This window comes from Strongylocentrotus purpuratus, unplaced genomic scaffold (genome assembly GCF_000002235.5).
Source record: "Strongylocentrotus purpuratus isolate Spur 01 unplaced genomic scaffold, Spur_5.0 spur5_scaffold_12, whole genome shotgun sequence".
Classification (NCBI taxonomy): Eukaryota; Metazoa; Echinodermata; class Echinoidea; order Camarodonta; family Strongylocentrotidae; genus Strongylocentrotus; species Strongylocentrotus purpuratus.
The window spans coordinates 20711886-20736636 of NW_022145597.1; the positions used below are offsets into that span (position 1 = coordinate 20711886).

Consider the following 24751-nt stretch of genomic DNA (forward strand, 5'->3'; position numbering starts at 1 on the left):
TTCCGTCCCGCGTGTTTGCCGACCCTCACAGGCTAAGCATATCAATTGAAATTACCCCGACAATGGAAATTTTCCCTACGACTCGCTGTAAGAATCCCCTATCTACGTCTTTGATCTCTCAATTGTCCTCATTTTGAAGCTAAAGTGCCTAGATACGATCTGCGCATGTGCAATTAAAGGCAATTTGTATGGAAATGGTGAAACCCACCGAGACAAATATGCTGGATACGTGCACATGAAAGTTATGATGAACAGTACAGTACAGTGTGTGGAACACAGGTGGAAGTACTCTTCTACAGAGGGCAAACAAAATGTATCTTGGAGCACCCCCATGACTTTGGTAGTGATTATTCTCAAATGCACAAAATTGGACATCTCTACGCGTAAAAGATCTGTGGATATTTGGGGTCATTGTACTATTTGTAATACGAAGATGCGAACAAATTAGATGGTGCGCCCGCACGGTCTTCCCGCGGTGCACTCGACTCTTTTCTTTGTTAAAAGGTGGCTCTTCGAATCCTATTGATGCATGCCCTTCGATCAATCGTAAAAAACTGGCGATAAATATACCTCCTTGGAACACCAATATTTACTGGTAGAAGAACCATAGAACATACACCGGGAATGAAGGACTATGTGGAAAATGACACGATGGAATTTGGAGAGGAGGAGAAGAAGGTAGAAGAGGAGAGAGACGAGAAGAGAAGAGAGAAGATGGCCGAGCGCGGAAATTGGAGCGGCAAGTTGGATTTTTTTCTCGCGCTTTGCGGTTCCTCTGTCGGTCTTGGAAATGTGTGGAGGTTTCCGTATCTATGCTACAAGCACGGAGGGGGTACGTATTTCTATGCATGGCTGGAAGATTTCTAGCCATTCGAACCATATCACGATTTATCTTATCCTAAATTGCTTATCCATGTTATGTTTGCCTCCTCATTACTACATTTCTCCCTTTCCCCGTTTTCCTTTTGCATTTCTCCTGTTTCCTTCGGCTTATGAATCACTGCTTATACATAACAAACGATACAATCCTTAGTACACCATGTATTATAAATCCTTTTGATTGATGTTAAGGTTAATATCGAGCGCAAGTCTATGGCTCATTGTGTATTGATCAAACGTAAGATCAATCGTAACTGTTTATAATATCTCAGCTACTAGCATATGTTCTGCTTGCCTCTTTCTTTTGTCTGTTTGCATGTCTATCCATTTACACAATTTATTAAATTACTGTACACATTTCTCAACTGCAATTTACGCATTATTCACCGGCGGTGTTTTTTTAAGAGGCTGATTAAGACAAAAAATGTAGATGATAACATAACATTTGGCGTTCTGTCCTGTGCGTGTCATGTACTTATAATAGTAATAACTCAGTTATACTTCCAAACAGAATATAGACCGACTAATAACCGACAAATTTTTGTTCTGCCCTAGGGCTAATGTAATTAATTTATTTAGTCTGTTGTCCGTCTTGTCGATGTGACTGTGACTGAGGATCATGAAATGGTGATTTATTTCCCCCTATTTTGTCATAAAAAAAAATAGAATATTCTCTTTATTTGACCATTAAACAGACCTGATAGCGTTTCGGTATCATCACTACCATTAAACGTAGTCACATCAGGAGAGTTTTCATTCATGGATGAAATGTATAGTTAAATATCACATGTCGTATGCCATGCACCGAATCAACCAAATCATCGAGTCAGAATTACATACGAGAAAACATATATATTTATTATCCAATAATATTTGAATCGTTTCAGTCAGATATTACTTATATTCATCCATAAATTGCTTTAAAAAAAAAATGCAATTCCCACCAGGGGCGAATCCAGCCGGCGGGGGGGGGGGGGGGGGGGGGGCGATTTGTAAACAAATATTTTTCACACTCAATTCGTGCGATTTGGTGTATACTTTTTTGCCAGGATATCATTTAAAAACTGTGATCTTTTCCAGCATATATTTATGATAAGCCTTCGATTTCTAGGAGGTTCTTCTCTTTGTTAACTTGTTTACAATTTGATGAATTAACAAAAGTGATTACTTCCTGTTTTCTATGATATGTCTAGGTGATGGACGTGATTGATGGGCTATTATAATAAAAAGCGAATCAAGAAATATTGGATTTTGTATTATGATTTTCAACAACATCAAGCAAATAGTGAGCTTCTGATAATTGGTAATGGTAATTTTTAGGGAAAAGCAAACTAAGCAACGACACTTTGTTGATTTTTAGCGACAACCGTTCGCTATGGCTGCTCTTTGATACTTCCATGACATGCTGTAACAAATTGGAATTTCAGGACTCATGACAAATAGGCCATTTTCGTAACGTAACCAGGGGCGGATCTAGCTTTTTGTTAAGGGGGGGTTGACCAATAATGACGATGCGGAGCATCGTCCACGAGCCGCGAAGCGGCGAGCCGATTTTTTTGGGGGTGTTTATTTCAACCCCGTAAGTGATGTTTTCCTGGCATCTATTAACACAATGGAGACCATAAAAAGCAGTGCATGATAACGTCTTTTTAAATCAAGTATCAGTTAAATACACAGTTATATCCAGAGTTATCATGTGTTTGGTTAAGTTACCAGATGAGTTGAATATCTTCTCACAATATTTGCACTTGAAAGGGTTTCTCTCCAGCGTGCGTTCTTTTTTCTTTCTTTTTTTCTTTTTTTTTTTTTTTTTTCCCCCTTTTTTTTTGGGGGGGGGGCCGCCCAAGGGGGGGGGGGGGTTTAAACCCCCTAAACCCCCCCGTAGATCCGCGCCTGGTAACCAAATTTAAAGCAAAAGTCTTTGTGAATTGCCTCAATACAAGTTATTTCATTCACCTGATAAGAATAATAGTATTTCAATAGTCAGAATGCAAACTGCATATATTAAGTGTTGCTAGGTAGGTCAAGCCATAATGTTTGTCCAACCTGGCAACAACTAATGCATACAGTTCGGATTCTGTCTATTGAAATACTATTATTCTTTTCAGGTGAATGAAATAATATGTATTGAGGCAATTCACAAAGACTAATGCATTACATTTGGTTACATTACGAAAATGGCCTATTCGTTTAACAGTTGATTTCGCTTGGTTGAGTCCAGATATAAAGGTGAACATTCTCATCCTTAACGACGAAGTATTATTATTATTCTAATTTTTTCACCGCCTTTACAATGCTATTTGAATGGGGAGAAAAAACCAATGCTATGCTTACTGGGAGAAGTTTTAATTGTTGTTAAGAAATTTTAATTGATTCCGCTCGGTTGATAAATTCAATTTTTCGGATGATTAAGCTGAGAAATTTGACATTCTCACGACCAACGACCTTGCATTATTATTCTTATTTGTTCTTATAGTCTCTACGATGCTATTTGTAAAGCGCTTAGAGACATTTGTATTAAGCGCTATATAAAAGCTTAATATTATTATTATTAATATTATTATTATTATTTGAACAATATTTGATAACAATAAACGGCACTCCGGTACTATTTTCGTGTAGCGTCACGTTGTAATCACGTGGCAGATAAATGATCACCAGCACCCACTTCGACATATTATTATTATATTAAAGTTACGAAGAATGATCCTTATGCTATGGTCACATTACCCAAAAGTTGCCTGCTCGGCGGCCGAGCGGCGAGTTTTTAACCAATTCTGCCCGGCGGCTGCTCGGCCACCGAGCGGCGGCCGCCCAGGCATCGCTCGTTTTTAGGGCATCGCTCGGTCGCCGCTGAAGTTTTAGCGCGGAGTTAAAATTTGGGCGGCGCCTGCTCACTTTTTACTCGCCGCCCAAAATACGCTCGGTGCCTGGGCGGTCGCCGGCCGGCACCGACCTAATTGCTGGGCGATGCCTAAATTCCAGCAGCGACCGAGCAGGCTACTGATCGGTCGGTCGCTGCTCAGATTTGTGACCATAGCATTACCCTTGGTTAATGAAGAAGACAACGACCCCCTCCCAAAGCCTCCGCACTCACATTCCGAGGAACGTTACTTTAATGTCAAGTGAATTAGTGACGTCAGATGCGATAGAGCTATATAGGTAAATGTATAAAGCACACATAGGCCAATGCACTTCGACCGCAAAGCTATAGCTTTCAATGCAATGGAAACTGGGCTGACCAGATTGAACGTGATAAAACAGAAATACGAAGTTGTAAACCATCAAGAGAATATCACAATTTGTTGTTTCAAGTTTTCTTTATTGATAACTGAATTTCTTATGACTCGGTACTAGATGACCGCCATAAAACAACTACCAACAACTACCAACAACAACAACAACAACAACAACTTCGACCACTATTACCCACTGGTGTGGGCCTATGCGATATGTGCGTATGTATGTGTGTGTGTGTATGGAGGGGAAGGGGAACCCGACGACGTAGCCCCTTACACAATTTTTTAATCACCTCATACTCGAGGAATGAGGTGATTTATTTTAAATTTTCTTATTATGTAAAATATTAAGATAAAATGAAATTTTCACTATAATAAAATTACATTTTCTTTCTTAATTTTTAAAAAATTTGTATAACTCTTATACAAAATGTAGAAACTCGAAAGTTTAGATTCGGGCAAACGGATAATAACCCCCTGGTGAATTGTTTCATCACCATCATTTTTTACAGTTATCATCATCACCGCCATTATCATCACCAGCATCATTACCATCATCATCACCATGGTCATTACCATTATCATTACCATCAGCATCTTCATCATTATCATCTTCATTACCATCATCATCACCATTAATATCATCATCATCTTCATCATCATTATCTTCATCATCATTATCATCATCATTACCATCATCATATAACCATCATCAACATTATAATGAAGCATGCTTTATAATGTTCCGTTACTGAACTGCATGCAGGCTTACTATGAATTTAGTAGAAGAGAATGTCAAGGTAAGAAAGAAACAATCAACAAATATTATCATGGAGTTAGCAAGAGCTTTCAGGTAAAACAAACATAAGGGGTGAACGACCGGTTTTCAGTTATAGCATATATGAATCACTGGTACATCATTTTTACTCGATACCTTAATCCAATTAACCTAGATGCCACAGGGGTTAAGAAATGATACGAGGGGAGGGGGAGGGAGGGGGGGGGGTGCATTCCTCGTGTTTATAAGGAGAAACTATGCATGTAATCGTATGGTAATAATAGTCGTTCCTTATAATGATTATCCAAGTCCGATTTTCTTAGATGTTTAGTATGTTGTCAAATACTACCGGAAACCGTTGAAAAGCCTTTTGTTACAATTTATGAGGGGTTGGGGCATTTTTCAATAATTTAATCCGACTATAACATATATAAAGCGTTTTGCCAACGTTTCTTCTCTTTCTCAACCCCTGCATATCACTACCATCCCGTCCCTCATCTATAATCTCTCATCTCTCCTCTCACCAGGCTTTCTCCTTTTCTTCTCTCTCCCCTCTCTTTATTTCTCTCTCTCTCTCTATCTCCCCTCTCTTCATCTCTCACTGTCTTTCTCTGTCTCCCCTCTCACTTCTCTTTCCTCTCTCTCACTTCTCTTTCCTCTCTCTCACCCTTCTTTATTTTGTTTTTGTTTAAGTCCCCTCTCTCTCTCTCTCGTCCCTTCCTCCCCTTCTCTCCCCTTCTCCCCCTCTCCCCCTCTCACTCCCTTCTCAGTCCCCTCACCCTCTCCCTCCCTACCTCTCTCTGAACTTCTAAAATGACAAGTTCCTAGAAAACCATCCATCATCGTAAATCTTCGGGGATCAGACATGATATTGTTCGAGGGTCCTGGGTATAAAAATGAGTCATAACTACGTGACACTAGAAACTCAACACAGAGAAAAAATTCAGGATTCTTTAGCAGGCCGGGGGGGGGGGGGGATACAAATCCTCTAACAAGACCCTTCCCACCAATATTTTCCCATGTTCATGTGCCTGTTTATCAAATTTCCTTCTTTCGCAGAAGGGTGGTAGGGAGGGAGGAGGGGCTGGAGACATCAGGGGGGGGGGGTCCACAAAGCCTCTAACAAGACCCTCACGCCAAAAATGTTACCCATTTCCAAAGTGCCCAATTGTCTAAATTATCTAACAGACCGTTAAGTATAATTATGAACATGTAAATAGTGAAATTGATTATTACATATTTGAGTGAACCCATTGTTGACACAAATAGCGGGGAGGGGGGGGGGGGGGGGTCGGAGGGAAGGAGTTATGCGAACATAATTGTGTGTATTATATTTGCACATTTTTACAAATGTACTTAACTTAAAGTTTGGCAGATTATGTTGCGCCGGGAAAGGGGGGCGGGGGAGGATACCCAAGAGCATCACAGGCTTCCCCATTGTCAAACCTAATGTAACTATTGATCCCTGGGGGGGGGGGGGGGGGGGGGAAAGCAAAATCTAGCACATCCACGTATAAGATAAAGGAGATTAAAAGGCGTCTTAAGGGATATATAGGAGATTAATAGGGATCATGTTGTCTGAGCCCCAAGAGAAGTCCGTGTTTGACAAAAAAATTATTCGATTACTCTTCTTTCTGTGAAAAAAGGCTACAAGTTCACAAAAATAAAAGGCTAGTCTACAACTACTTGTACTTGTGCATGATGTATGCTGTGACATTGAAAAAAAAAAACGTCAATCAAGTACAAAATATGTTAATACAATGCATGATATTTTGAAAAATAAATTACAGCAACTCAATTACATACTTAACATGACCGCAAAGCCTTAAGGGCAATTTCAATAGCCTACTCCTTGGCTTCTCAAAGTCCGGCCCGCAGGGCATGCCAATCATGGGACAGCTAGAGTCTCCAATTGCCTTATTTTTAAGGAAATTACAGAATTTTGATATTGTCAAGGAAAAAAGAGAAGAAGAGAGAAAAAGGGAAAATATACTAATATTCGGCTTATCGGGGTGGGGGGGGGTGGGGGGGGGGGAGTGAATCAGCCGCAGCCCTCCCTCTTTTTTGGCGACTTAAAACAAATGGAAATGGGAAAAAGAGAGAACGATGGAAGGAAAAATGAGAAGAGAAAGAGAGAAAGAAAGAAAAAAGGAAGAACATGAAACTTGAATATAAACTTACAGATTACATTTCCGATGAGCTGGCTCGACATGTGCATATAAAGAAGACTGCGGACGAAAGTACAACAATACGAAAACAAACTTTCTATAAAATCATCTTTAAAGAGAGGGTTGAGTTCTGGGAAGAGGTGAAAAATAATTTGTGAGCGTTATCATTCTTATTATGCAAGTGTGGAAGAACATCAGATAAGACATGTTCCCTGAAAAGCATGGCTCTTCAAATGCCTTCATATTCTATATATGTCATGTAACATCGTAAAACTCCGGGGTAGGATTTTTACGCCACGTGTTCGTATAGTCCCTCATACATCTTTCTGTGTACAGTGTTTGTAACTTTACCAAGACTTGGCCAAATTTCTTATCATTTTGATGATTCCAGAACCTTGCAATACACACAAATTCTTATATGCTAGATGATCAACCTTTTCTGGTCGATTCCACACCGTTTCTTTCACAATGCAATCGCATGACCAGAATTCAACTTCATCTTTAAGAGAGAGAGAGAGAGAAATGTTATTTCTAAAATGAAGTGTAAGGGGCTAGTGCTATCCGACTTTCAAGGAGGAAATTAATTTTTTATCGCTCGCCTTTTTTAAAAATTTCCTATTCTAATTTTTTTTCAAGAACTTCCTGGAGCTCCATCCCCAAGACTCCCGGCAAAGGCTCTCCCCTGCACCCCAACCGTAAAGATAGAAGTACCCATGACAACGTTTTGTTGTAAAAACTGGAGAGAGTGTGAGTTTTTTGTAGTCATACTCATAGGTTCTAACAACCACTCCGATCCCGTGGAACTTTTATTATTTACACTATTTCTTGCTCTCTGCTGCCTCGAGATCACAGGAGCGAAGAAAAGCAATAATGTATAGCAAGAATCCCTATTCAGCGAAGAATTTAGCCTTTTTATGCAGATGGATTCTTTTACCATTCTTGACCAGTAGGACGTTTCAAAACTCAATGATGTGGGCATCATCCCATTGAATCTCGTGTCAAGTAGGAATGGCGTTTCTGCTACATGCTGCCTAATCGGAGGGCTTTTTTGTGCTCTTTAAAAATAGCGGAGAATAGGGGCAGTACAATTTAAATATCAAGGGATGGATTAGAGTATATTTCTAAAATGAAGTCAATTTTTCTCTCTTGAAAGACAAATAGCCCTTTCATTTCATTTTAGAAATAACCTCTTTTTCTCTTCTTAAGACATTTTCTCTCTTGAAAGTCAAATAAACTCGAGAGCATCCTGGGGCCCCGCCCCGGAACCCCCGGTAGGGGCTCTGCCAGGTTTCTAAAGCTCTACCATGTTATTAGAAAGCAAAGCAAAGTAGCTCACTCAATAATTGATATATACACATTCAAACGTCATAGCGATTCATCCAAGAGGCATTTTGAAAGTTTTAGGAACATTCCTTCAAATTCCAGGAAATTTGGTGTTTTCTCAGGAAATTCATATTTTTCTATTTAAACGAGTAGAAGCACTGGCGGCTCTGTTTTTTAAAACTGTAACAATTCTCCTTGGATCAGATACAGACTAAAAACAAGCCTCATTATATTCAGTAAACAAGTGTCATTTCGGACCTTACAGCTTTCATAGAAATCACTTCTGGACCGTCTGGCCATATGGTCATATTAATTATGTAACGTCCCATTTTTACGGTCGCACTTTTCAAAATTGGTGACACACAAGACAAATGACATTGTCTGAGGTTGCCTTTTTTGTGGAAAGCATTTGCGATCATGTTTAGAGTGAAGTTGACGCTAATGCTTCTTGACACTAGCGCGCTACTGACTTACTCATTTCCGATAATTAATGCCATGCCAATTGAGCAGCCCCCCAACACGAAACAGCATTATCAAGGTGAACTGAAAGACATATGTACAAACATTGGGCATCGCCTGGTGGGAGAAATGGTATCATGGGAAAGGGGGGGGGGGGTGGTGCACTATGAACATGACGGACAAAGATAGCGGAAAAAATATACAGTTCCTCATTCTACCCTCGACAATTGCTGTGGTAGACAAAGGAACACCGCTTCACTGCTATTATGTAAAAATGTGTAGGCAGGTAAATATGTATGTGACACCTGTTTTGCACAGTTTTACATAATAGCAGTGAAGGGAAACCACACCTTGAATCTCGCTCTATTGATCAAAGAACATGAATCTATCATCAAAGAGTTTCCGAAGAACCAGGACAGGGGAAATTAAAACTTCCTTTCACCTTTTCGTTCAGCACTCCCCCCTTTCCGGTTCTTGAACGATCCAAAATATGTCTAGACCATGTTTTCAAAACTTGCACTAAGATATTTTTCTTTTCTTTTTTCTTTCTTTCTCTCCAACCTTTTTTTACGAGCTGTGATTTGTAAAGGAGATGTACATGAAATGAGGGCATGCCTGAGGTGAATTTCGTCCGTTCATTCCTGACGTAATTAAAATGTCTAGTACTGTAACAGTCAAACCTGTCTATAGCGACCGCACAAGGGAAACACAAAAAGTGGCCCTTTTTAGACAGATTCCCTTAGTACATGGTTCAACGAAAAACAATTTTCGAGGGAAACAACAAATGTGGCCTTTGTAGACAGGTGGTTTTTGTAGACAGGTGGTCTTTGTAGACAGGTGGTCACTACAGCAGGTTTGACTCTATATTCGATGATTTAAAGCCCTTGGCAGGGATTTGCCAGCCCCCAACACGCGGCAAGATGAGTTCATGGATGTATGTGCAAAATTTCAGATCGAAATTTTTCTCAATCTGTTAAGATTGAAGCCCTCGTTTTGTACACAACAAATATTAAGGTGAATACAAAACTGCCAATTTCACAATTTAAATACGAAAACAATAATGATCGTAATTGTGCTAATAAATGGAAAATTTGCAAGATACCTTTAAGAAAGTTTCCAACCATCATATTTCAAATTGTGTTCCTTTTTGAAGTTTCGAGATATTCACGGTGCAACTGCCTGCAACGCTCTTTTAATCAAGTTTTACTATAGACCCCGGAGCAGACCAAATGACAAGAAAAATGACGATTGCCATGAAAAAAGTTTCCTTTATTCTCGGTAACCTATAGAACATCAAATGACCAAATATATTGGACTTGCCCAATTAATAACCCTCCGTTACAATACATGAGCAACGAGGTAAATTTCTCATTATTTGGGGAACATTTTTCTGATCATGAAAGCTTGACAAAAACCTGCTGTTTATGTGTTAAACAACAGAAAGTCAAAAACGAAAATGCACCTTGTTCATCGGAATGACAGCATATCACACGTCCAAAGGGGTAACCCGACACATGCTCCGCCGACATTTACTCCGCAAAACGCGACAATTGCTCCGCGACATTTGCTTCGCCGACAATTGCTCTGCCGACATTTGCTCCGCCGACAATTGCTCCGCCGACATTTGCTCCGCCGACAATTGCTCCGCAAAACGCGACAATTGCTCCGGTGACAAATGCTATTCGAACGACAGTTGCTCCGCCGACATTTGCTCCGCCGACAATTGCTCCGCCGATATTTGCTCCGCCGACTATTGCTCCGCAAAACGCGATAATTGCTCCGGTGACATTTGCTCCGCCGACAATTGCTCCGCCAACAGTTGCTCCGCCGACATTTGCTACGCCTGAAGCGACAATTGCTCCGGTGACATTTGCTCAGCCGACAATGGCTCCGCCCCAAAAAGTGTCCCATAAAATACAAATGTTACTAGTACTACGACAAATGCTTCGCCGACAATATTTTTTTTTCACGGGTTATTTTCGTAACGCTTCGCTTGCTCACTACCGCCCCTCCCTAAAATAAGATCCTAGATCCGCGCCTGCATTAAAATATATAGCTATGATGTTGACTAAGTTGACAAAATAATTTGTATATTTATGTAGTCGAGGAAATTGATCATTTGCGCATACGCAAGTACTATAGATAGTCCATAGGAAAAAATTTTTAGCCTTCGGCCCCGGGTTTATAGGGTTATTTTTAGATATTGAGACACTTAATTTTGTCGGTAATTGGTGGCTAGTTTTGCCGGTAATCGTTGGCCTCTACACCACCCCCCCCCCCCCCCCCACTGAAAAGGTCTAGCGACGCCCCTGATACAATGTATTAGGTCATCGTGGAAGTTCTAGAAAGCAACAGGGGAGGGATCAAAATAAGCTTTGAAGGGCACTTATACGTAAAGAAGAGAACCCTTTCAGACGGGAAAATTAGATGGCAGCCTTTCTGCTTATTCCCATTTATACAAATCATTTTGTTGCAGTTTGATGTCAGTTCTTCACGATAAGCCAATTGCTCTTCTTCCGGTGGTTCCGTGAGTCCCTTAAAGTCAGTGAAAACAAAGTACTCGAATGAGACGGGGTGTTTTACACACTAATATATAATAGTAAAGCTACATACACTTAACTGAAGGAAAGAAACCTATAAAAAACGGACTGGATATTATTGAAAATACTATTCTAAACAAGAATGTACTACATGTACTACATTACGTTACAATTTTACGAGAGAAATAGAACTCGAGAGGGGAAGAAAAGAAGAAGTGATGAAAATGAAAGAAGACTAATAGCATGAGAGGAAAGAAAAGAGCTAAGAAGACAAGAAAAGGGTGTAAAAAGGAAAAGGAAGAGCAAGAGAGAGAGAGAGAGATATATAGCCTTGAGCTTTGGATCTGCTAATGAGTAATAAATGAAACAGATTTTGAGCGGAGTAATTATCTTTCGCCGGAGAACTTGCATAAGAAGCTAAAACTTAATATTTTTTTTAAAATCAAACATTATGGGGAATAGCAAAAAAAAAAGGCTGAGCATTTATTGCACTTATTGCCAGAGGAGCATTGTCTTTTCCGGGTTACTTTTGGGGAGGAGCAACAATTATTGTCGTAGTAGCCTTTGTATTTTACGGGGCACTTTTTTAGCGGAGCAAATGTCACCGGAGCAATTGTCGCGTTTTGCGGAGCAATTGTCGGCGGAGCAACTGTCGTTCGAGGAGCATTTGTCACCGAAGCAATTGTCGCGTTTTGCGGAGCAATTGTCGGCGGAGCGATTGTCAGCGGAGCAAATGTCGGCGGAGCAAATGTCGGCGGAGCAATTGTCGGCAGAGCAAATGTCGGCGGAGCAAATGTCGGCGGAGCAAATGTCGGCGGAGCAACTGTCGGCGGAGCAACTGTCGCGGAGCAAATGTCGCGGAGCAATTGTCGCGTTTTGCGGAGTAAATGTCGGCGGAGCAATCGTCGGCGGAGCATGTGTCATAGAACCCCCAAAGGGGTAGCATGTGAACAAAATCAATATACCGTAATTAACGGTGTATAAACCGCACTTTTTTGCCGCCGAAAAAAGTCGGAGGTGCGGCTTATACACGGTACACCAATTTTTTTTTTTTTTTTTTTTTTTAAGGGCGAAAAAGAGGGGTGCGATTAATACACAAGGGCGGTTTATACACCGTTAATTACGGTATGCAATCTTTCACCCATTGATTTTCACTGCTTATCTTGATTTAACATACTATTGAACTGTATTATATTGTTTAAATATGCTCTGATCCTATATATAATAATAGTTCAGTTCTTGTATAGCGCATAATACGTTATGAAATAACACCTCTATGCGCTTCCAAAGAGCTATTACCCTAGCTTTAGCTCCGGCAGCCTTATCAGCGCACAGTGCATTTCAAGGAATAACCCTACCAGGTACCCATTTACCTCACCTGGGTTGAGTGTGGCAAATGTAGATTAATGTATTGCCAAAGGACATTAGTGCCGCGGCGGGAGTCGAACTGCGGACCTTGTGATAGACAGTCCGGTGACATATTAGCCTCTTGTCGATGGCCCTCGCGTTGTTGGAGTCTGTAAATTCTGGCGAGCGAAGCGAGCCAGAAAAACCGCGCTCGGTTTCTCAGGATCGCTTCGCTCGCCAGAATTTACGGACTCCAACAAGACGAGGGCCATCGACAAGAGGCTAGTGACGTATCCACTCGACCACAACACGTTGTGAACTATAATTTTATAAAACTGAGCCCCTACCCACAAGCAGTTCCACAAGCAATATCCCAACATTTTATATTGTGATTTTATTGCTGTATTTTGCCCTCGTGTTCACATCATTTTAAAATGGAAAATAAATAAATTGAAATTTCACTCCCGAATTTAAAGGGCATCATATGAGATTCTCTTTGTCACTTTGAATCCCAACACCTACCCAAAGTAATAGGATTAAATTTTCAGTTAGAGCTCGAAAAAGGTACATTTTCTAATCATTATATATTACCTCTTTATCAGTTGGTTAGGAGTACTCTCCATTCTGATGAGAAATACATCATTTTGAAGATGATAATGCTTTATTTAGAATCAGACCTAAAACCTGACTGTAAATATAGATTCAATAGTCAAATGAAGATTTTGAATGATCGAAATGAAAACAATTAGACTTAATCTGAATGAAAATCACAAACAAAACATGTCTGGCGACTTTCGAGAGTACTTAATTGAAATGGAGGTCCGTGAGAAAAAGGGAGTCATCACTTTTGCATGTTAAAAACCTTCTCCATTCATCGCATTTGTAGAGGTGTTGTGGACTAGTGGATAAGTCACCCGACTGCAGATCACAAGGTAGGGGGTTCAAGTCCCGTCGCGGTACTAATGTCCTTTGGCAAGACGTTAATCTACATTTGCCACTCTCCACCCAGGTGTAAATGGGTACCTGATATGCTTGATCGCTAGTTACTTTGGCAGCTCGACTACGACCAGGGTAATATGTGTAAAGCGCCATGAGCGTCAGAACCTGACGGATACCGGCGCTATATAAATAACCATATTATTATTTATTTTATTAAACATACATTTTAATATCATTTATATCGTTAAGAATAATCACAATCATCTCCATAATCATTTCAGGTGCGTTTCTCATTCCCTATTTCCTGAGTGTGTTCTGTGCGGGGATCCCCCTCCTGGTGATCGAGATAGGGCTTGGGCAGTTCACGGGGCAAGGACCAGTCACGGCATGGGGGATGATCAGCCCCCTCTTCAAAGGTAAGTTCTGAAAAGGGGGGGGGGTGTTATGCGAGATTCAGTCCCTAACTTCAGTGGTGAGCATTTGCCATTTTAAGGTATGAAAGCTTACTGGGTTCTGTCTCGTTTAACAATGTTATCAGTGTCTGTGATATGGTGTAATATTGAAGCCCTAAATACATTGCGCTTCAAAATGACCATGAAGTGCCTCAAAAAGTAAAAATCTTTGAGTGACCGGTTTTACCATACTCATTTGCCCCAATAGACTGTAGTGTTATGAAAACCGTTTGGCAAACGCAAAATTAAATTACGATTTTCAATCATAAATATCTTGATAATCAGACAGGCGATCGGCTTGTAAAAGTCATGGGATTCCTTCATGACCTAAAGGTTTGTAATTATGATTGCAGCATGAGCTAAATCAAGGATTTTGTTTAAGGATCTGAGACAAAGTTACCGGATCCCTTTAAACTATCTATCTATCTATATTGTTTTATTTCTTTTTTCTCTCTTCTACTTCATATTTCTTTCTTTTCTTTCTTTCTTTCTTTTTCCTATTTCTTTCTTTTTATCTCTCCCGTTTTCTTTCTTTCTTCTTTGTTTGCCTATTTCTTTGTTTGACGTGTGCTTTTTCTAACTTTCTTTCTTTTATTCTTTCATTCTATCTTTTTCTTTCTTTCTTTTTTTTCTTTCTAAATTTAAGAGATATCACCAGAAATATGAATTACTAGTTTTATTTATCTTCTATTTCAAGATTGTTCAACCGCAAACACGTCCAAGGAAAACGAAGAATAACAATGTCTTAATTTATTTTGCCTTCTGTTTTGTACAAGCATAATTTTCCCACTCAGGGGTCCTTAACCGTATGCATGTTATATTTAGATCATTTTACGTACACAATAAACATTACATCTGTTTTAATATTCTGATTCCTCGAGCGAGAGATCGAAAAATAATTGAATTATTTGTTTTTTTCAGGCATTGGTTGTGCCGGGCTCGTCATCCAAGTCTTCCTCGACACTTATTATGTCGTCATAATGGCTTGGGGCTTATACTATCTTCTCTTCTCCTTCAACGCCGTCTTACCCTACTCAACGTGCTCCAACGATTGGAACACGCCTTGCTGCTTCGTCCAGGCGGCGAAGGAAAAAGTGATCGACGTCGATACGAACGGCAGCATGACCAGGGATACGATGACGGGGATTAATGGGACGATGGCGACGATGATGTCGGGTTCGTTTTTCAATATGAGCGAGGAATGTCCGAATGGAACGACGTCTCCGACTGTCGAGTTTTGGAAGTAAGGGCTGTTTCATGTTCAATAACTTTTAATTGGATAGATAAACAAGTTTGGGGGCAGGGGCGTCGATCCACAAAGATGGCGGGGGAGGGGGGGGGGGGGGGGTTGATGTAATGAGAATTATACCCTGCATGCAAAGTATACTCATTTAAAGCTTATCTGTAGTACTAGTTTATAGGAGGGATTAGACCACACCGCAAGGTCACTGGACAGGTGGCTATCTCGTCAACTCAGCTCTCAATTAACATAAGAAAAGAGGATCATGGGGACCATTGGTCACCGATTAGGCATTGTTTTCTATATAGAGGGAGCAGGTATAGCTACAAGTAGGACAGTGTGGCTTTAAATCACATGGGTATGGCCAGCTACAGCCTATGCTTGGCCGGTTAGGGAGGGGAGGGGGTTGTCGAAACAGGGAATGATATTCTGTTGTACCTATTTAATACCGAAATATCTTTTTGAGAGGAGAGGGGGGGGGGGGGACGTAAAATTAATTAGATAAATACTGCGGAAAAAATAACCAGAATGGATTATTCTCCTGAAAGAGAGCATGAACATGCTGGAGGAAATGCTAACGTCGGGATTATTTTGCCACCCCCCCCCCCCCCAATTTCAACGACACTGGATCCACTCGGGTAGTGCACCTCAATAGATGCCCCAAGGAAAAAGACGGAATCAGAACGAAAAAACAGCGCCTGCATGGCGTACTTGCGTTTGGCATTGCGATCATCGAGCTGGTGGCGGTGGCACACGACTTTAGCGCATTTGCAAGCGATGTACCACAATGGTATTATAATAATCTTTTTGACAGAGTATGTACCGACTTTATATGAATTACTAGGGTCTGTGGTTATCATATACCTCACACCTGACGTGATATACAGTGTATGATTCATCCATTGCACGTACCTAGCTATTCTTCGCCCCCTTGATTATCACAGAAGCCACTACAGGGGATTCAACTCTGAACAGGGAATTCTCAGGTGTCTACAAAGTTTTATTTCCTTGTTTCAATTTTTGGAAGGGGGGGGGGGGGGGAGGTGTGCACCTGTAATTTTAAGTAGACGAAATGGGAGAGAACATTAACAATGAGTTGGGGATATATGAGAGTGGGCCGTATCGTATCGTTTTTACCTTCCCTCTGTTATATCCTTTTCTTTCTCTCAATTTATCTCCCTATCTCCACTTTTCGTGTGTAGTAGATCAGCCGAAACACGATTTTGTTACAGTTTGGACTGCTTTTTGGGGGTAATAAATGGCATCCATGCTAAAAATCTTGCAATAATACTAAGGAATAAGATACAAGTAGATGTCACGCGCATGTTTTACTATTAAAAATGTCATTTTTAGCTTATATATAAGAACTCTAGTTCTGGTAAAAAAAAAGAAAATTAATTCTCACAGAATTAAACGAAACTTACACTGAATGTTCAAGATGACAAATAAATGACATGTGCCAAACAATTTTGGAAGAAAATGTATACTGGCAGAGTAATGAGCATAGAAAGACAAGGAAATCAAGGTAGTGAGCCCCGACACCATGTGTGTTGTCACATATATAGCTTTCTGTGTACAGTGCTTGTTACTTTACCAAGTTTACCAAATTTATAATGATTTTGATGACTCCAGAACCTTGCAGTGCACTCCAATACTTACATGCTACATGATCAACTGTTTCTGATCCATTCCACACCTTTCTTTTACAATGCAATCGCATTACCAGAACTCACCTTTATCTTTAACATTCGAAAGAACGTCAAAAATCAAATTACAATTGATATAGTTTCATTATGAGTTTGAAATAAACAAACCTGTTATTATACATTTGAATGTTGGATATTACACACATACCACATTATGTATGGCGCAATGAAATAGAAAAGTGTAATATACTGAGGATATGGGTTACACAAACTAATCATTTGTTAAAGTTTTGACACACCATAAATCTGTTCATTGAAACTCTTTTTTTTTTTGTAAATTAAACAAATAATACAATATATGTTATAATGCCACACCCAGACAAGAAATGATCACATAATGTGATGGATAATTAATTGATGTCTTTTTACAGGATGCACATTTTGAGCGGAAACACTTTTCGCCATTCATTAGGGAGAGGCACTTGCAAAAGAATCTTCCGAACTAACTCCAAATTGATAAAGATTTAAAAAAAAATCACTTATTGAAGTGGATACTATTCTCCTTACCATCATTTCTGTGTCAAAATCTTATCTCAATTAAGGGTAAGTTGGAGGAAGATGTCGGATTCGGGAAGAGAAGGAGGTTTAATACATCTTTTTTTATCATTGTATCACCCATGGGTGTCGATCTGTCACTGATACCTATTCATCAGGGGGGGGGGGATGATCTATTCATTCATCCCCCCCCCTGATGAATAGGTATTACGTAAGTATCGACACCACTGGTATCACCCTCTCTTTATTTAAGTGTGTGTGTGGGGGGGGGGGGGGGTAATGTCAATTTTGTTTTACCCAAATGGTTTGTACTGCATGTAATTTAAAAGTCTCGGGCCTCAATAAGTTAAAGCTCGTTTGTACTAGTTTGGCCAGGGGTGATTAGACCTCCCTGCAAGGTCACTGACAGGTGGTTATCTCATCAAATCAGCTCTCAATTAACATAAGAAAAAGGGGATCATGGGGGACCAACAGGCACCGATTAGGCATCGTTTGCTATATAAAGGGCGCGAGTAGCTATAAGTAGTGCAGTGAAGCTTTAATATTCATTCCATAAAATCGTCGAACATTCTCGTTCTTTCATTGAGAGCTGGGAGCTCAATAGAACAGACAGTAAATTAGGAGCCCTTCCTTTGAAGATGTTTTCATATTTTTTCCTTCTTTCTTTCACATCCGGGTTTGAAGCCCCTGAGAACTGACTGATGGAAATAATAATCTTGCTAACCCCGTCCTTGTAAGTTGTTGTCAAGGTACATGACTATGATTCACAAAAAGGAGATCCAGCGGTTTTTAAAAGTTTATTAAGGGGTGGGGATATAGACCCAAACTTTGTGAGTACACACTGGTCCGAGTACATTCTTCTTGCGTAATTTTATTTCTTGGTGACCCTTTGCTCCGGCAACATCTGACCCGGTGTTTTTTAAAGGCCCACTGCACTACTTATAGCTACTTGCGCCATCTATATAACAAACAATGTCTAATCGGTGACCATTGGTCCCCATGATCCTCTTTTTTATGTTAATTGAGAGCTGATTTGATGAGATAACCACTTGTCCAGTGACCTTGCAGTGTGGTCTTATCCCTCCTGTACACTAGGACAGATGGCCTTTAACTAAAAGATGTAGAGTTAGGGTTGGGGTTGCAATTAATTGGGTTTTAGGCTAGGGTCATTGTTACGTTCAGGCGCGTACGCAGGATTTTTTCAAGGGGGGGGGGGGGGTTAACATTTATAAATCGGGCCGAAAATTTCGCAACGACTCAGCCAGCCGCTGAATAAGCGGGGGGGGGGGGGGGGGGGGGGTGAGAGGACACATTTTTTTTTTTTTTTTTTTTTTTTTTTTGGGGGGGGGGGGGGGGGTCTCGAAATTTGAAAATTTGACATTTTGCTCCGTTGGGGGGGGGGGGGTAAGGTCAGCTTTTTAGGTCAACTATGGGAATATTTTTTTTAAATAAAATAAAAAATCCAAAAGGGGGGTTTTAACCCCCAAAAACCCCCCCCCCCCCCCCCCCCCCCCCCCCCCCCCCCCCCCCCCCCCCCTGTGTACGAGCCTGGTTACGTTTAGGGTAAGGTAAAGTGTTTGGTCTAGGATTGAAGTTAGGAATTTGGTTAGTGTACGTTGGAAACTGATCGCTGTGTAATTATCATTGGATCATGTGTCGTAATAGCTCTTTGGAAGTTCGTCAAACACTGAAGGAGGAGGATGCCTGCTTCCTGTACCCCCTCCTAGATCCGAAAAAAGGATTCATGATCCCCATCATCGAACATGAAGTGGTGTCATGACGATGACGATGCTTAAACACAAGTTCCCTTGTGACGTTTACCAAGGATCCGATCAAAATATGTTACAATTCATTTATCATTTTGTAGACAATATGGATTATTTGTTAATTCATTCGTGGGGGTGTTCCTAGGTTTTCCCAGACAATGCAATACAAGTAATTCTCTCGTTAATAATAGATTTGTTTACCCAGGGAAGCCTCATCAGCTTCGGCTACTGTTCTTCCAGATGGCGCACTGCAATTATTATGACCCCAGCAATTACCAGATACCCATGTGCAACTGAGTGGAGAATGGCAATTGTGGATTGATGTCTTGCCAAAGGACGTCAGTCCCGGGTTGAGATTCGAAGATTAAACCCTTGGATCGAGAGTCATGTAAATGACCACTATACAGGGCGTATCATAATAAAGGATATTGAAGTTTAATGACGATTTATATGAAAACTACTGATTTCATAATCAAGCATTTTATGTCTGTTGTAAAGGACAGAATGTCCTCTTGTTAATGACACCCCGATCATACTACTACTGTCACAGTTGACTGAATAACAAAGCATTGCTGTCCACCATGTGAAAGGTGCACTGTGCCAAGTTTGATAACATTCTTTCTTAGACACATAATCCACTCATTGTTCAGCATTTCAATATGTCTGGGCTGACACAAGCACTAATCTTTAGAATTTATCTGTGAATGCTAACTTGTCACAGTACACCTTTCACATGGTGGACAGCAATGCTTTGTTAATCAGTCAACTGTGACAGTAGTAGTATGATCGGGGTGTCATTAAAAAGAGGACATTCTGTCCTTTACAACAGACATAAAATGTTTGATTATGAAATCAGTAGTTTTCATATAAATCGTCATTAAACTTCAATATCCTTTATTATGATACGCCCTGTATACCTCGACAATGGTGGCCGCACTTCCTAGCATAATAAGTGAAAATCAAGTCCATGATATACCATCTACAACTAAATTATTCGTACCACTGTGAATTTGATGTTTTCTTTTTCTTTTTCGTAACTCAAGATATAAAGGTGGACTGGTTGAATTTAATTCGCTCGTATTATCATTTTCCCTCTTGTCCGTTTGTACATATCTTATATTTTCCTCTTGATAATTGTTTCTATTTACCTTTACCTTTACCCGAGATTCTGAAAGAATGCAGTTGGGCTTCCAGTTCAATTTCATTTTCTTCCTTCTCGTAGTTGGGTGTCTTCATCTTGGTAAGTTTGTCTGGCTCAGTTCTGTGTCGGGTATTCTACTCATATGGGGAGCAGAAACGCTTGTCTGTCCATATACCCGATCCAATCTGGCTTTAAAGGCATTCACTGTGGTACTAGTGACTATTTAAACCATTTTCTTCTCGTCTTCTCTAATTTGTCTCCTGATCAGTCGGAAGGTTCTTCAGATCCATCTTTCTGAGGGTATCCATGATGTAGGAGCAGTGAGCTGGCAGCTCTTTCTCTGTCTCATTCTCGCCTGGTTCCTTATCTACCTCTGTATATGCAAGGGAGTCAAATCATCGGGGAAGGTGAGCCGGGGGCGTTTCACAAAACTTGTCATCAGTGACAAAATGACAGTTTTGTTATAAGCTATTGAAATCCTTGCTTGTGATTGGTTATCAGCAGATTTGTCACTGATTTTTGTCATTTGTCATTGAAAAAGGCTTTGAGAAACCCCCCAGGTCATTTTATAATAATAATAGCATGATATCAAAATATGTCTCGTTCACCAAGGGTATAGCCTCATCAGTATATTTAAACATGTTCTTCCCGAGGGCCCTGCAATTATATTATTACCCCGGCTTTAGCCGAGCTACCATTAAAAAGGGGATCAAGTATTCAAGGAGCGGAGTGTGACACAATAATGTAGATTAATATATTACCAAAAGACTCGATCCACGAACCATGCGATCCACTGTCTGGTGACATATCCACTAGACCTCGACACCTCTTACTTTTGCCACTCCGTACCCAGGAGAGGAAAGTGAAAGATGTGGCCCCCTATTCAATGGAGTTGCAACTGATCTCAAATTTATCATTTTTTTAATAATTTGTTTAAAGATAACTAACAATTCCTCCTCTCTTTTTCTCCTTTTCTCCTTCTTCTTCTTCTTCTTCTTCTTCACCTTCTTCTTATTCTTAATTTTATTCTTTTTATTATCATTTTTCTCATTCTTCTTTTCATCATCCGTCACCTTCCCCTCTCCTCCTTCATGAGTGTGTGTGTGTGTGTGTGTGTGGGGGGGGGGCGGTGGTACAACGTCATTCCCCATCTTCCATAATTCCTGTCCCTCTACTCTATCACCCCTGACATCTCTGGTATTCTCATCATGTCGAGACTTTTAATTACACAAAATCAATCATCTGGAATTTTGCTTTTGATACAGGTAGTGTATGTGACGGTTCCGTTCCCATATATACTTCTCACCATCCTTCTCGTACGTGCTGTGACCTTGCCAAATGCTGTGGATGGAATCATCTTCTACCTCAAACCGGATACATCCAAACTGAGAGACAGTCAGGTAAGGCTACGGTCAAATCGATATGTGTCAAGCCTTGTGGTCACTCTGCACTCTACGTTGTGGCCCGAATTCACAAAGGAGGTTTGTCGACAAACCGAGGTTTATGTACGCCATAATTATGACGCGTTTTGACGCGTTTTTTTACAAACCTGATTTGTAAAAACGCGTCGAAATGCGTCATATGAAGCACGAAAACCAAGGTTTGTCAAACAACCTCCTTTGTGAATTCGGGACATTATGTCTGTCCCACATAACTGAGAAAACCCGAAGATCACCGATCACTTTACGATCCGACATTTGGAAGAATCGGGATGAATCTACCATTCGAATACATCATATCATACTATCAATTTCTGATATACAGTGCGTCCCAGAAAAAACGAAACCGAGAAGTATCGATGTTCTATCATACCTTAATCACAACTATAATTAATAAATGATACATATTTGGAAAGCTTAGAGTTTCCTCTTTCATGTGATGCTACTCAGATAATGCATATTTCACGCATGAGTGATTAAAACCAATTTGAAGGAAGGAAACCAAAAAGACATTTGGCGGGCGGTATCTGAATTTCGAAGAAGAATTCACATTTCTAGAAAGTTGAGTTTCTGCCTTTTCGTATGACACATCAATCAGGAAAAATGAGCGAGGAAAAATGAGCGAGGAATAACAAAGTTCTGTTTGTTTAAAGTAGCCCTTACATTTTCATAATTTTAACAAACGAATTCGTTTTTACTGGGTGCCTGCCGTAGCAAAAAGCAGATTTGACAAAAGACTTAACTCCGTTTCGTTGACAATCAGCCATGCATGAAGACTCTCGTCTACGGCTGATTGTCAACGAAACGGAGTTAAGTCTTTTGTTAATTCGTTTATTGATACGGCAAGCAGCCAGTGAAAACGAATTCGTTTAATAAAATTATGGAAATGCAAGCACTACTTTAAACAAACAGAACTTTGTCATTCCTCGCTCATTTTTCCTGATTGACGTGTCATATGAAAGGGCAGAAACTCAACTTTCTAGAAATGTAAATTTTTCTTCGAAATTCAGATACCGCCCGCCAAATGTCTTTTGGTTTCCTTCCTTCAAATTGCTTTTAATCACTCATGCGTGAAATATGCATTATCTGAGTAACATCAACTGAAAGAGGGGACTCTAAGCTTTTCAAATATGTATCATTCATTAATTATGGTTGTGATTAAGTTATGATAAAACATCGATACTTCTCGGTTTCGTTTTTTCTGGGACGCACTGTATAATGTAGTAGTATTCTGGTTGTAATAAGTGTAATAGCCTTTAAATTGAATGATATATCAAGTATCACATATCAAGTATAATTTCTCCTAATTTTGATTAAAACTCATTAGCATGCAACTGAGTTTAAACAGTTTATAGAATGAAAACATTCTACATTGATAACATAAATTAATATTTAGATGACTATCATATCCGTTACATCTTACCTAAAAAAAAAATATTCAATCAACATCATGAGGTCAAGTTTTTACATAAATTTCAGGCAGGCATTCTATTTTACCTATAACTTACTTTTAGATTAATCATAATTATCATTGTGACAGTCCTGGTTAACACAGCATTCTGTCTTCTCGAGTAGGTCTGGCTAGACGCTGCAACACAGATCTTCTATTCCAATACATTGGGACAAGGATTCTTGGTCGCTCTTGGAAGCTATAACAAGAGAAATCACAACTTTGTCAGGTAAATATTACCTCACTAGGCAGGGGCGTATCCAAGAGTTTGCAATGGAGGGGGGAGGGGGGATTATTCGGGAGAATCATAGCAGTATGATACATTTATATGGGACATTACATGAAAAGCGTGCGCATGTAATCCAGCTACTTGGAAGTCGGGTTTTATTTAATTCAATTAAACAATTAACAGTATTTATAGTATACCATTTTTAATTGAAAGATAGGCAGAGAGATAGAGAGAAAGAGAAAGAGAGAAAGAGAGGGAAAGAGGAGAGAAAGAATAGGAAAGAGGATAGAGAGAGAGAGAGAGAGAGATAGAGAGATAATCTTCCATCAATACCAGGGGCGTTGGAAAATGCAGAAAATCAAAAAAGTACAGGGTGACTCGGGGGGGGGGGGGTCTTACCTACTGTGCCAACAAAATTTATTCACAGGAAAACACAAGTTGTCAAACAGCCAACATGATGGCGAAAAAATATAATCCTGATTTGTCAGTTTGCTGACAAGGATGAACAGTCTTTATTATCTACGAAATTACCTGCCAAGTACTATTAAGGAATAAAAACTACTGGGCCAGAAGGGATTAGACCACACAGCGAGGTCACTGACAGGTGGCTATCTCACTAACTCAGCTCTCAACTTACATAAGTAAAAAAGGATCATCGGGGACCAAAATGCACCGATTGGGGAAGTTTTCTATATAGAGGGAGCAAGGGAGCAAGTAGCTACAAGTAGGACAGTGGGGCTTTAAGTAGTCAAAACTCATGTCATATACGATGGATATACTAACCGAAACTAGCGTATAGTCATAGCATGAAATTTGAAGTGTTGTTCGAAACATATCAACAATATTTGCAAATAGATGAAGCTACTTCAAGTAATACTGGTGGTGAATTAATATAGAGACTGTTCCACTGGAAAAAAAGAATGCTTTGAGATGTCATCGGTGTTTAGTATCGAAGTGCGTGGCCAGGCATTGAGGGGCACTGGTCGCCTGATCCAAAAACACTCCTCATCTAGGTACTGGTATCGTTATCATAATTAAGGGTGGGGGGGGGGGGGGGGGGGGCACCGATCTCACCTGTCACTCGATGGGTGAAAACAGTGTCATTGAATAGGAGCAGAGTATTAGGGAATGGATCCTATTGTTATTATTCGCTTCCCGTGA

The 24751-nt window shown here is 40.1% G+C and overlaps 1 protein-coding gene across 1 annotated transcript; it reads left to right on the plus strand.

Annotated features, from left to right (window-relative positions):
• Positions 1-431: 431 nt before the first annotated feature.
• On the plus strand, positions 432-23594 carry LOC115922491 (sodium- and chloride-dependent betaine transporter-like). Its single transcript, XM_030981419.1, has 6 exons — positions 432-832; positions 13954-14088; positions 15046-15367; positions 20741-20879; positions 21738-21872; positions 23487-23594. The coding sequence occupies exons 1-6, from the start codon at positions 625-627 to the stop codon at positions 23592-23594; spliced, it is 1047 nt and encodes a 348-aa protein (XP_030837279.1). The 5' UTR covers positions 432-624.
• Positions 23595-24751: the final 1157 nt, after the last annotated feature.

Coding starts and splice junctions, on each gene's coding strand:
- LOC115922491 (XM_030981419.1), top strand. CDS start 625: ATGAAGGACTATGTGGAAAATGACACGATGGAATTTGGAGAGGAGGAG. Junction 833..13,953: donor ATGCTACAAGCACGGAGGGG/GTACGTATTTCT, acceptor TAATCATTTCAG/GTGCGTTTCTCATTCCCTAT. Junction 20,880..21,737: donor GAGTCAAATCATCGGGGAAG/GTGAGCCGGGGG, acceptor CTTTTGATACAG/GTAGTGTATGTGACGGTTCC.